General features: G+C 44.1%; 1 protein-coding gene across 3 annotated transcripts in view; it reads left to right on the top strand.

The window, feature by feature from the left end:
* ACSS2 (acyl-CoA synthetase short chain family member 2) overlaps window positions 1-13,051 on the top strand; it is a 39,692-nt gene that overhangs the window by 24,486 nt on the left and 2,155 nt on the right. For 2 of the 3 annotated variants that reach the window (XM_077170639.1, XM_077170619.1), the window contains exons 3-16: window positions 2,206-2,297; window positions 2,495-2,598; window positions 2,795-2,867; window positions 3,183-3,258; window positions 3,431-3,545; window positions 4,325-4,363; window positions 8,051-8,188; window positions 9,233-9,403; window positions 9,667-9,800; window positions 10,001-10,133; window positions 10,215-10,271; window positions 10,458-10,538; window positions 11,520-11,628; window positions 12,957-13,025. In XM_077170639.1, coding sequence (XP_077026754.1) covers window positions 2,206-2,297; window positions 2,495-2,598; window positions 2,795-2,867; window positions 3,183-3,258; window positions 3,431-3,545; window positions 4,325-4,363; window positions 8,051-8,188; window positions 9,233-9,403; window positions 9,667-9,800; window positions 10,001-10,133; window positions 10,215-10,271; window positions 10,458-10,538; window positions 11,520-11,628; window positions 12,957-13,025 — 1,391 coding nt within the window. The remainder of the gene's footprint in view (window positions 1-2,205; window positions 2,298-2,494; window positions 2,599-2,794; window positions 2,868-3,182; window positions 3,259-3,430; window positions 3,546-4,324; window positions 4,364-8,050; window positions 8,189-9,232; window positions 9,404-9,666; window positions 9,801-10,000; window positions 10,134-10,214; window positions 10,272-10,457; window positions 10,539-11,519; window positions 11,629-12,956; window positions 13,026-13,051) is intronic. The other variant, XM_077170629.1, reaches the window with a different exon arrangement.

The raw sequence follows: 13,051 nt of genomic DNA, 5'->3' as shown, positions 1-13,051 counted from the left end.
TATTTGTGGAAGGTTTATTTGTAAATAAATTATGGTACATCCAATCAGTGGATTATTATGTAGATGACAAAGAGAATGAATGAAACAGTTCTAAATGTCTTCATGGAGAATATCAAGGTACATTGTTAAATTTTTAAAAAGCTAGATCAAGCTCTACGCTTAAGATTGTAGTTTATTGAATGTAATTATGCCTTGATAAATTTTTTTTTTAAAAATAAGATACAGAATAGTGTATATAGTGTGCTACCATTTGTGTAGAATAAAGGAGAATATATAAATATAAATGCTTGTTGAATATGCCTGTCCCTTGAGAAGAGCATCTTCCCCTACCCCTGCCACCCTGTGCTTGAGGGCTGTGAAGTGCTTACCTCTTTTCTGAACAGCATTAAAATTCAATTTGAAAATTTCTGTGTTCATTGATATTCCAAGGATCATATTAAAAATGCTGATATTGTAGCTCTCTTTAAATTGATTATCTTGGTCATCACAGTAGTTGAGTTGCCCTTGATACTCCATCCTACTAGGAATGGTCCTGTCTGCATATTGACTATTTCTGGAAAGTTACACAAAATACCGGTAACAGTGGTAGCCTCTAATCAGGGTGATTGGGGGACAGGGGTGGGAGGGATACTTCTCAATGCAAATATTTTTATGCAATGTCATTTGTATGTCTTACCTATTCAAAAAAAAAATCACAAAATGCATTTAAATTAAAAAAAACCCTCAGGGGAACATTCTTGTAGTTAAATCTCGGCATATAATCATTTTGGAAACTGTTTTTCACCATCACTCATTATATCATTTTGCTTTATTTCCTTCATAATGCCTATAATCTGAAATTATCTTGCCTATATTTATTACTTGTTTTATTACCTATGTTATAAATGGAATATAAATTCCGTGATATCAGGCACCTAGCTTATTGCATTCATCACTGTCTGATTTCTATACATGTGTAGCACACAGTAAGTTTTTTAAAATTATTTTTTAATAAAACCAATCAACATACAATATGAATATGTATATTCATCATCATGATCATTTCTTAGAAATTTGCATCAATTCAGAAAAAGAAATAAAAAGAAAACAGAAAAAAAATTCATACATAACATACCCCTTACCCCTCCCTTTCATTAATCACTTGTATTTCAATCTACTAAATTTATTTTAACATTTGTTTCCCTTATTATTTATTTATTTATTTATTAATTATTATTATTTTTTACATGGGCAGGCACCGGGAATCGAACCCGGGTCCTCGGGCATGGCAGGCAAGTACTCTTACCTGCTGAGCCACCGTGGCCCACCCATTATTTATTTATTTTTAATCCATATGTTTTACTCATCTGTCCATAAGGTAGATAAAAGAAGCATCAGACACAAGGTTTTCACAATCACACAGTCACATTGCGAAAGCTATGTTATTATACAGTCATCTTCAAGAAACATGGCTACTGGAACACAGCTCTACATTTTCAGGCAGTTCCCTCCAGCCTCTCTGTTACACCTTAACTAAAAAGGTAGCAGTAGCACACAGTAAGTTTTAAATAAGTGAATGAACAAATGAAGAGAAGACTGAAAGAAATCAGGCTGAAGCTAGGGAGGAATGGGAGATAAGGCTCAGGAGTAGACAGAAATCAGCTGATAAAGAGCGGCAATTCTCATACTTCAAATGTGCATTGGAATCACTTACTGATTATTTATACCAACTTGTATAAAGAGGGCTTAATAAAGAAGCAGATTCTTGGGCCATGTGATTCTGATTCAGTAAACTTAAGCTGGGGCCTGGGAATATACATTTTGGCAAATTCCCTTGGTTTGCATACAAGTGACATGGAGACCCCAGTTTGAATAACTTCGCAGTCTTGATATCTCTCTCAGAGAGTATCACATCTCTGTGATAGGAATTCTCCTTAATACATCCCTAGAATGGAAAAGAAGGGACCATCAACCCATTTTATCAACATAAAAACTGAGGTTCAGAGATGGACGGTGCATTTTCTAATGACACTCAGCATGTATATAAAGTATCTTGAAAGTTCAAAGCACCTAAACAGTCAGCTCAAGATGTGGTTGCAGGTAGCTCACCCTCACAGGACATTCTAAGGCCTTGTGTTTACTGGATGGGTTTTATGACTGTTTCAGTTTCTTGTATGGAGAAAAGGTTATCCTCCCAAATAACTGATTCTTTCTGGTATATCTTAGGGAAGGCAATGAACCAGGAGAGACTGCCCAGATCACATACCGTGAGCTTTTGATCCAAGTGTGTCGGTTCAGCAATGTTCTCCGAAAACAGGGTGAGTGTGGAAATGTGGGAAGGGGACTGGAGGACCCAACATTAGGGTTTCTGAGGACTTGGGGCAAATGGGTAAGGAAAGGCAGGAATCGTAACAGAGGAACAGAAAAGGTAAATTTGCAGGGACCAGCTAGATGGGAGGAAGTGAGTAACAGCAGAAAGGGTCTATAGTTCATGATCTGTGTCCTTTACCTGCAGGCATCCAGAAGGGTGATCGAGTGGCCATATACATGCCTATGATCCCGGAGCTGGTGGTGGCCATGCTGGCGTGTGCCCGCCTTGGGGTTCTACACTCCATTGTGGTAGGAGTTAGGGCTGGGAAAAAAAGGGGCAGGATTGGGGGATAGGGCTCTATTTGTGCCATAGGACCATATCAGCTATCCAGTTTCTTTTAGGACTGGGCTTAGAGACCCTGAAAGTTCCACGAGTAACTCCTTTCTTTGTTCTCTCAATCCCTGGGACTTCCTTTTCTCCCTCTGTCTTTCTTCCCTTCCCTAGTTTGCAGGCTTCTCTGCAGAATCTCTGTGTGAACGGATACTGGATTCCAGTTGCAGCATTCTCATCACTACAGGTGACTAATTCTCTTGCCCCTTCTACAAAACCCCCATGCCCTAAGTCTTAGTATCCAATCGGCTCATTGGTCTTTGGAATTGCTCAGTGTAGAGGTAGAGACCGTTTGCCCTTCCTCTCTGGTCCCCCTCAACTGACTCTCTGTTCACATTGACACATGAACCTGACCATCACACTGTCAGCTCACATTAGCTGGAAAAGCCAGCTACTCAAGAGGCCTACTCAAGAAGGGCTCTGTGGACATTGTGTCCACTAGGAATAAGGGATGAGCAATGTGTTCCCTTCCTAAGCTCTGAATGTCTGTTGCTCCTCAAAGATGCCTTCTACCGGGGAGAAAAGCTTGTGAACCTGAAGGAGCTGGTTGACGAAGCCCTGGAGAAGTGTCGGGAAAAGTAAGTATGCTTGCCAATTGGCCATTGCCCGGATTGACTGGATCTTTTCCTATACCAGGTTCCAGGGCTCAAACTCTCTTTGTTCCCCTACCCTACGTGGACATGGGCGGGTTCTGCCAAATTCTCTTTTGAGCCAACCAGCCCCATCACTTCAGACTTTTCTTTCCTCCAGGGGTTTCCCAGTAAGATGCTGCATTGTGGTCAAGCACCTAGGGCGGGCAGAGCTGGGTACGGGTGATTCCCTCAGCCAGTCTCCCCCAATTAAGAGGCCATGCCTAGATGTGCAGGTGAGTCTGGTACTGCTCTGCCTTCCTCTAAGCTCAAAGTAGCTCCCTCTTCCTGCACAGGAAGTTCCTGATGTACTCCTTTTATTCCTCATTATAATGCTGAGGATCTGGGAGCAATCTTAGGAATGCCTCTTCTGACAGCTTTGGTTGGGAGCTGGGGACTTTGACCTTGAATGTGGGTAGGGCGCTCCCTCCAGAGAACTTAGCGTGAAATATTGTGAGGGAGACTCCTGTGCTGGTTAGGGTAGGTGGTGGACACAGAAGACCCTCAGGGCTTGATTTTGGGTTAAAAATCTGGTGCCTTGGGTGACTATATGTAGTCACCTTGATTTTTAGGCTGTCACTTGTAAAAAGTGAACTATCTTTGTGGCCTAAGAATGCTAACATGGAAGGACAAAGGTCTGGGCCTCAAGATATGGCCCTTGTTAGTTTTAGATCCAATGCTTCTGGTGGGAACAATGGGAAACCTGGTGGTGGTCTTCAGATGTGGGGGGCATAGGGATGAAAGTTCTGGAGTCCAGAAGGACAGGAGGTTCCTGAGATTCTGTGACTTGAGGGGTCTGAATGGCCTTGGGTAGTCTATTCTAGGGAGGTTGGAGAGCCTAATCTGCATTAAGTGGGGGCTGGGATCAGGATCAGGAAAAAGAAGACTGGGAGGACCAGTGAGAGGAGGGCCAGAGGGAAAAGAGGCAGCCAGAGGTTTGGAGTACACTGACCCTTCCTTCCCATACCCCTATACTTTGACTCTGCTCATCAGCCTTTCCATGGGCTCTTAACAGGATAAACTGAAAGAGAAATCCAAGAGCATCCGGCCCCAGGTATCCACCTCTGCACTGCCCTGGGCACTGCTTTCCTGCGTGCTTGTCTGTGTGTCCATCTAATCTTTGCCTGTTTGTCCCGTTGAGATGGCTGCCAGACCCAAATCCCTTTCCCTTGCCCCAGGTGCCTTGCCATTTAAGCCATTGTGAAGGGTTGTGAAATCAAATGCCTGTTGCTCCCTCTTTGAACTGGCATACAGCATGGAGGTACGAGAGGTAGCAACAGACATCGGATTTCACTCTTGCTGCTCAGAACCTTTGTCGGAGAGGGGACCAAGTAACCTAACAGAAGTATTTACTGTGCGCTGAGTTGGGATGGAGCAAGCAGAAGAGGAGAAGGTGCTAGCAGGAGGTATAGAACCTGTCCTTGGGAATTCAACATCTAGTTTATATACTACTTTGGGATTTAGACACTGCTCATAAATTATCTAATATAATTAAGTGCCAAATTTAACAAAAGTCACAATGTGGGTGGTTCTCAGAAGGGAGATACATGAGTGGGGGCTCTGAGCAGATTAGTATAGAGGAGAGAGTAGGCCTAGAGTCCAGAGACCTGAAGACTAATTTTTAGCCATGTGATCTTGAGCAAGTCGCCTCTCCTCTCTGGGCTTCAGTTTTCTTATCAGTAATGGAGAGCTGATAATACATGCTTAAAAGGAAATGGCTTCCCTTGCTAAAATAAAATATAAAGCTCCCTGTCCCTCTATGTCTTACTAACCTCATAGGGTGTCTTACTCCAAATCTGCTATGATCAATCTCTTAGGCTAAAGCGCCCTTTCCTTACTCTTTTTAGCATGTTAGATCTGATTCCCAGTGATGCTGCTTCCTTTTAAAACTCAGGCAGGAACATAAGCCTCGAATTCTCTTAAAAGAGATAACATACTTAATGGTTTGTTAGAGTATTCTGGATCGAAGCTACTTGCATTTAAATCCTGACTTTGCCACTTCCTCCTGTGTGAGCTTGTCTCTCTTTTGCCTCAGTTTCTCCATCTATAAAATAAGGATAATAACTGTACCTTCCTTTTAAGGCTTTGTCCATATTTGTAAGGTCCTTGGCACATAATAACTACTTAAAAATGTTAACTTTTATTTCTTCCTCTTAACATAGATAGACTGGCATTTCTAAAAGACCAGAAAAGAAATTTTAAAAACTCTTGTAATTCTCAATACCAGAGACCCTCAGGCCACAGACTCCTGGATTTTTCTTTTGGAGGTGAAAATAATCAGTTACCAAAAAAACTAAAGTATATAAAAAATAAGCTTACAAAGTCCAGGTTTGTTGGCCTGTGAATTGCAGTCAAAGCTGCAGAAATCTTAGCAGAGCTCCAAACCCCCTCATCATGATTTGCAGGTGCTCTTTTCAACCATATTACCTGTGAGCTCCTTCATGTTGCTCTCCCACACCTGGTCACTTCCCTTCCTGAGGCTCTATCCTGGTCTAAGGACAAAGGCCAACTCTACAATTCTTATTTTAGAAAATTCAAACCTTTTCCTGGTTCAAAGCTCTGGGCCCTGGTAGACACACTCCTAATTTGCAACCAATGTTCGCTCCACCCTGCTTCCTGGTGCTGGTTATGGGTTCCACACCTGGCATTGGCCACCCATCCCACAAGGGAAACAGTTTACAAAAGTCCCCTAATTGCAGGGCCACAGTCCAACTTATACCCAGTTCTTACATGTACCCAGTGCCTTTTCTATAACAAGTTCACATCAGTGTAGTAGAACAACACCATTTGCACAAAGCAATATTGACACATTTCTGTTTCAGTCCATTAATACTCTCATCTCAAGTAGGTTATTTGATGGGGAAAAAAGTATCCTTATGACAATGTATGTGTAGACCTATATGGGCTCTTCCACTAAAAAATAGGGTATGTTCTTGTGTTTTTTAGCATGTGGGAAGCTTTTCTCCTTCTTTTTCTTTCTCTTTTTAATGGCAACCTCATTTGTCCTGGGCTTGTCGTTCTTTTGATGCTCATATGCCAGAAATTTTAAATTCTCTTATAGCAAGGGGCAAATAGTACAGGAAGAAAGGAATTGTTGGAGAGTCATTTTGTAATTTATCAAGGTACACATCTAACATTTGTGGTTTTTTCAAACCAATAAATTAGCATATATCCATGTAGTGGGAGAATGTTGTTTCTCTCATACTGCTGTATTTATCTGCCAGCCAGGGTCATTGAATATCCAAGAAGCTGATGGATATGAAAGGGCTTTGTGACAGCTAAACTAACCTCAGACAGATCCCATCATCACACCCTTAAATTCATCTTCCAGAGGAGCCTGTGGGTACTGAACTAATATCTGTCCCTCCTGACATTCACCCATCTCCCCCTTCATCCCCTAGGGTAATCCAAGGTTTGATATTTACTAGGTAATACCTTTCCCTTTTAATGTTCCCCAAATCCTGTGAGACCAGTAGGGCAAGAATGATTACCATCATTTTAAAAAGGAATGACTTAAGGTAAGTGACTTGCCCAAGCTAGAAAGTGGCAGAACGGATTGAAATCCAGTTTAGTTTTTGAACAAACTAAAAAATTCAGCTTCACTCAGCAGAGAGTAGACTCAGAAAACTGGTTGTTCAAACAGGTGGTATAGCAGAAAAAGAAAATAGTTTTGAGGAGAGTTTAAGAAATTCCAGGATGAGAGATCCAGAAGTAATTATCAAAGGCACTATGGTAGAAGGATGCATCACTCTACTAGGAGAAGTTCTTCTTGGCCCTTGTCCATCAATTTGAAGCAAGATTTCTTGCTGAATGAAACCTACCCCCTCAAGCAAAAGTCTCTGTGGGCAACCCCACAGATACCAATGGTGTAAGGGCAGGGGCAGTGCTAGGGGAGAAACCTCCAGATGTGGGGTGGGGTCTGGACATGCAGGAAAAGGCACTTGGACCAAAAATCTGTTGACTTTCTTTTGCTGCCAACTAACAGGGTCAGGTGCCTACCTCATCTGTGGGCTCTGACTGATCTTGCATTTCTGAATTGTGTAGTGTCTTCATCCCTGCTGATGAGCCACTAGTCCCATAAGTACATGTGTGTGTTTGCAGACCTGTGTGTGCACATAGTTATTCATCCAACAAAAATTTACTGAGCACTTCTTGAGTGCCAGGCATTTTGCTAAGCATTGGGGCATAGCATAAAACTTAACATAAAATAAATAATAATAATGAAAAAAAAGACAGACATGCCACTAGCCTCATAGGGGTCACTTTCTAGTCAGGAAAGAATAACCAAGTAAACAACTAAATAAAATGACTGGAAATATGTGCTGTGTGGGAAAGAGACATGGTGGTGTCAAGAGTAACAGCAGGGGTGGGGATGGGAGGTGGGTATCTAGCAGACTGTTCAGGGAAAGCCTCTCCAAAATGCTTGACATTCTAGCTGAGAATCAAAGAAAGAGAAGGGACCAACCAAAGGGCCTTTCTCAGCTTGAGACAAGGTAAGAGAAGTTCTGGGGTAGAGGTCTAGGGAAGGATGGCAGGTTCTGGGAGTGCCCAGGAAGCCTGCTATTCTGCTCTTGTTTTTTGGCCCCATTCCACCCTTGGAGGGTCCTTTCTCCCTTCCTCCCTTGGCTCCCTTTCCCACCTGTCAATTCCATTCCAGCCCCTCCAGATGCCAGGTAGGGGTATCTCTTGCCCCACCTTGACCTGTTTACTCCCTGCTTTTTCCTGTGTCCTCCCCTTGCAGATCTCCTGGAACCAGGGGGTTGACTTATGGTGGCATGAACTCATGTTAGAGGCAGGGGATGAATGTGAGCCTGAGTGGTGTGATGCAGAGGACCCACTCTTCATCCTGTATACTAGTGGCTCCACAGGCAAACCCAAGGCAAGTGTGTGTGTGTGTGTGTGTGTAGGGGTGAGAAGTGAGTTTCTGAGAAAGCATGTAATGACAAAAATTTTACTCTACAACCCTGAGTTTCAGAAATGTCACATTATTTTTCTAAATCAAATTAAGATACAAATCCTCAATCATACACCTTACTCCACTTATGGCATAAAATAAGTGATGAGAAATTCAATCTCAGATATGTTTGATAATCCCCCTCTCCCCCAGGGTGAGACAGTTTGGGTGGGGGCTTTCATGGTGCCCTGAAAAAGGGAAAAGATTCCGTCCATATGGCTGACATGGTTGTTCGTTGACTATGCCTATGTAGTTTGGTTGAGGGAAAGCTGCCCTGTCAACTCAAGGCAAAGGGTGATTGTAGGAATCCCTTTTGTGCTTCTAATACTACAGCTTTTAGAGTTCAGTCACTTCCACATGCCACACTATTAACATCTCATCACCTTCCAGGGTATAATATAGAAGTGGAATTGTCTGCCACCATTTCTGGAAACACTTAAGAAAATGCTGGCTACCATTGATTTGAAAACTGTGTCACTCTACCTTCCACCCAACTCCATCCCTAAATTTTTATCTCTATATGCTTTGGACTATCCCTCAGTGTACCTGTACAAACACAATTTTGGCCTCTCCTTCCTAGGGATAGGGTAGGGAAGGAGTGAACAAAGAGAATTATCTCTCTATTCACTGACTCACTTTATCTATGTGTAATTGAATTTGTGTACACAAATACACAACAGGGAAACTATTAGATGTGTGCTAGAAATGTATGTGTGTGAGAGTATTGTGGGTGGCTCAAATACCATTTGAGGGTATAGATTTGAGTAATAGACTGACTATATATGTGTGGAGTATGTTAAGAGAGTTGAGACGGAAACATGGAGAAAAGGAGATGGAAGAGAGATTGTGAAAGGTGTGCTGGCAGGACCAGAGTCCTTGAGAAGGATCTTCCTCCAGCTCTCCCCCCAGCCTCCATTTGGTCAGTGGGGTGGCCACAAGGCCCCAACCTGAGGCTCTATCCTTTCACAGGGTGTGGTACACACAGTTGGGGGCTACATGCTTTATGTAGCCACGACCTTCAAGTATGTGTTCGATTTCCATGCGGAGGACGTGTTCTGGTGCACAGCAGACATTGGCTGGATCACCGGCCATTCCTACATCACTTACGGCCCACTGGCTAATGCTGCCACCAGTGTTTTGGTGAGAAGGGAGCTGGGACCCATGGCTACCTGGCATAGAACTGGGAGATGAACAAGTAATCTTGGGTAATGACCTCCCGAGGTCACCTTGTCTAGAACAGGGAGTGAAGGGGCTATGTTCCCAGACTGGGAAGGTCTCTTGACTTATCTGGTCAGGGTATAAAGATTCCAGGATTGGTCAAAAAGGGCAAAATATTGAGCCTGAGGGAATTGGGAAATGGTGGGGCTATTGGGAAGTACTGGGAATGACCAGCCTGGGGTCAGTTTGAGGGGATCCCCACATACCCTGATGTGAGCCGCCTCTGGAGCATTGTGGACAAGTACAAGGTGACCAAGTTCTACACAGCACCCACAGCCATTCGCCTGCTCATGAAGTTTGGAGATGAACCTGTTACCAAGTGAGACCCCTTACCAGTTGCTGCCCCATGGGTGTCCCTCAGAACTGGGTACTGGTCTTTGTGTGCATAGTCTCTTCCATCCCATTGCCTCAACTCCCTAACCTGGACTAGGGGAGGGGGGCAGGAAAAGAGTCCAGGCATGTCTTCCTGGCTCCCCATGGTACTCAGAACCTTCCTTTCTTCCTGCTGTCCTGCCTAAGGCATAGCCGGGCATCTTTGCAGGTGCTAGGCACAGTGGGTGAACCTATCAACCCTGAGGCCTGGCTGTGGTACCACCGGGTGGTAGGTGCTCAGCGCTGCCCCATTGTCGACACCTTCTGGCAGACAGAGACAGTAAGTAAGGGATTCAGAGGGATTGGGTTTAGGGACCATGTGGAAGGACGGACTCAAACGCTTGATCTCTGCTTTCCACAGGGTGGCCACATGCTGACCCCTCTCCCTGGTGCCACACCCCTGAAGCCTGGTTCTGCTGTGAGTGAGGCTCTTCTAACTGGTCCTAGGCTATCAGGGGTGGAATCCTGGGGCATTTGGCCTAGTTAGAGGGTAGGAGGCTGGACTGATATGTCTGTGAAAAAGTTGGGATTCCAGGGCTCCTTGAGGTAGGGAGCTGAGTTAGAGTTGCCTTATAACTTTGAGTCTGTCATTGTTTGCTTCTAGACCTTCCCATTTTTTGGTGTAGCTCCTGCAATCCTGAATGAGTCTGGGGAAGAGCTGGAGGGTGAAGCTGAAGGTTATCTGGTGAGGCTTTGGCCCTTGGAGGTTTTGAGGAGGGGATGGGGAGGGGTGGGTGGGGGTGGTCTACAAATGGGTACTACACTTTGCTTCACTTTACAAGTTAATCTCCATTGGCAGTGGCCTGGGGCTGAAGCTCCATGGTTGGGGGTCTTCTGCCGAGAGACCTGGTGGGAATCCTCTCTGGATACTTTGCCTGAGTCTCTGCCTTTTGGCCATGATGCTCTTAAGGGTCCTTTTTGAATCTGCTCAAAGAATCTTGAAGCAATTTTTTTTTAGTCTAGAAGAACCAGTTGCTGGATTGGTTGAATTAGATAATCAATGTGAAAGGTTTAGCACAGAACCTAACAGTGCTGGATAAATATCAGCTGTTGTGATTGTTGTTTTAGTACTGGTAGGGACCTCAGACGTTACCAGTCCCCACCTTCCACCCCCATTTTCACTTTCCCAAGACCAAGTAAGTAACAGAGCAAAACTTGAATCCAGGCCTTCTGACTTATAGCATAAAGTTCTGTCTATCCCATCAGTCTGCTGCCACAGATCACTATTAGTTGGGGCAATCACTATGTGCTCATATTTGCCTATTTTTTAATTCAATTTGCATCAAATCAGACATACTTTCCTGAGGGATTATCCAAAAGGAGACTCAAATTTACTAAATGCGTATCACTGGAAGAACACTTTGCTAGGCAATTTCTACTATTGAATTTAATCCACACAATAACTTTGGGAGGTAGAGATTATTTTCTGTGATTTAGATTAGAAGGCTGAACTTCAAAGAGGTAACGTCACTTACCAAGGTCACACAGCCTATGAAGTGGCAGAGTTGGGATTCTAAACTGGGATTGTCTATTTCCAAAGCTTATACTTTTTCAGCTTCTCAGTAATGGCATTCAGGACATTTCCCCTCAGATTTGGCACAGCTGTGATTGTCTTCCAGGAAGACACTGTAGCAGTTGTGTCTGCTGGGCCTTCCTCCCTACCCAGGTGTTCAAGCAGCCCTGGCCAGGGATCATGCGCACAGTCTATGGGAACCATGAACGCTTTGAGACAACCTACTTTAAGAAGTTCCCTGGGTACTTCGTGACAGGAGATGGTGAGCCTTGGCGACCCCATTCCCACCACAATGACACCAAGACATATCTCTTCCCCTTCTGTTTTCAGGAAGAGTTGATTAGGGGTGAAGAAGAACAGAGAGAGGGATGTGCCATATGTGTCTGTGTCTATGGTGTCCAGGCAGAGGTAGAGAAATCTGTAAAAGTTGGAATAAATATTTCAGGAAGGGACTCAAGATGGTGCTATCTGAGATTCAATGTATGAGAGGTTCTTCTTTCCATTGCTTCTGTTTTGAAAGTGATGGGACATTTGGCAGTGTGTATAATAAGTGATGTATGCTCCCATGTTGGAGCTTGGGTTTGTCCATCAGGCCGCCTACCAATACATCCATAATTTTTTATTGAGCGCCTCCTATGTCCAGGCACTGTTTTAAGCACAGGGAGTATTAAGGATTAAGGCATAGTCACTGCTCTTTTGCACTTACATTCTGTAAGTGGGGACACTCAATAAAGCCAGCAAACAAAAGAAGCTAATTTTCGGTAGTGATAAGTGCCATGAATTACAATGGGTACTATGATAATGATTATCTGCAGGGATGGCCACGGAACAGGAGGTGGTCAGAGAAGTCTTCTCTGGAATGGCATTTGGGCAGGGACCTGAGGGTGAGGAAGAACCAAGCATGGAAAAATCGAGAGTAAAAGTGTTTTGGGCAGAGGAATGCAGCTTTGCCTGATTTATGGAGAATAGATTTTAGTTGGGTGTATTAGTTATCTATTGCCATGTAAATTACCCCCAAATTGGCAGCTCAAAACAGCAAACATTGTATTATCTCACATAGTTTCTGAGGTTTAGGAAGCTGTGAGTGGTTTGGATGTTTGGCTCAGGGACTCTTGTGGATTGAAGTCAAGCTCTTGGTTGGTGCTGCAGCCATCTGAAGGTCTGACTGAGGCTGGAGGACCCACCTCCAGATTCACTCATTGGGCTGTTGGCAGGGGCCCTCAGTTCCTCATCCCATGGATTTCTCCATAGGGCTGCTCACAGCATGTCAGCTGGCTTCCCCCAGAGCAAATAACCCAAGAGAGTGTACAACCAAGACAGAAGCTGCAGTGTCTTTTATAACCTAATCTCAGAAGTGGCATCCCATCACTTCTGCCGTATCCTGCTGTTCATACAGACTAAGCTGAGTGCAATGAGAAAGGGGGCCACACAGGGTATGAATGCTAGATGGCAGAGATCATAGGAGCCATCTGAAATGGAAGCAGGAAGACTTGCTAGGAGGCAGTTTGGTACTGTGGATTGTGTATTCCTATGTGGGCTATTTACTATATTGTATATTTCTTGGTATGTGATCTTACCTGTGTTTCCCAGGCTGCCGGCGGGACCAGGATGGCTATTACTGGATCACTGGCAGGATTGATGACATGCTCAATGTTTCTGGTGAGGGCCAGGGACCTTTCCCATCT

Source organism: Tamandua tetradactyla, chromosome 1, assembly GCF_023851605.1.
Source record: "Tamandua tetradactyla isolate mTamTet1 chromosome 1, mTamTet1.pri, whole genome shotgun sequence".
In the NCBI taxonomy this organism is placed as follows: Eukaryota; Metazoa; Chordata; class Mammalia; order Pilosa; family Myrmecophagidae; genus Tamandua; species Tamandua tetradactyla.
Note: the sequence above shows the minus strand (reverse complement) of the source record. Positions and strands in the feature narration are given on the sequence as shown.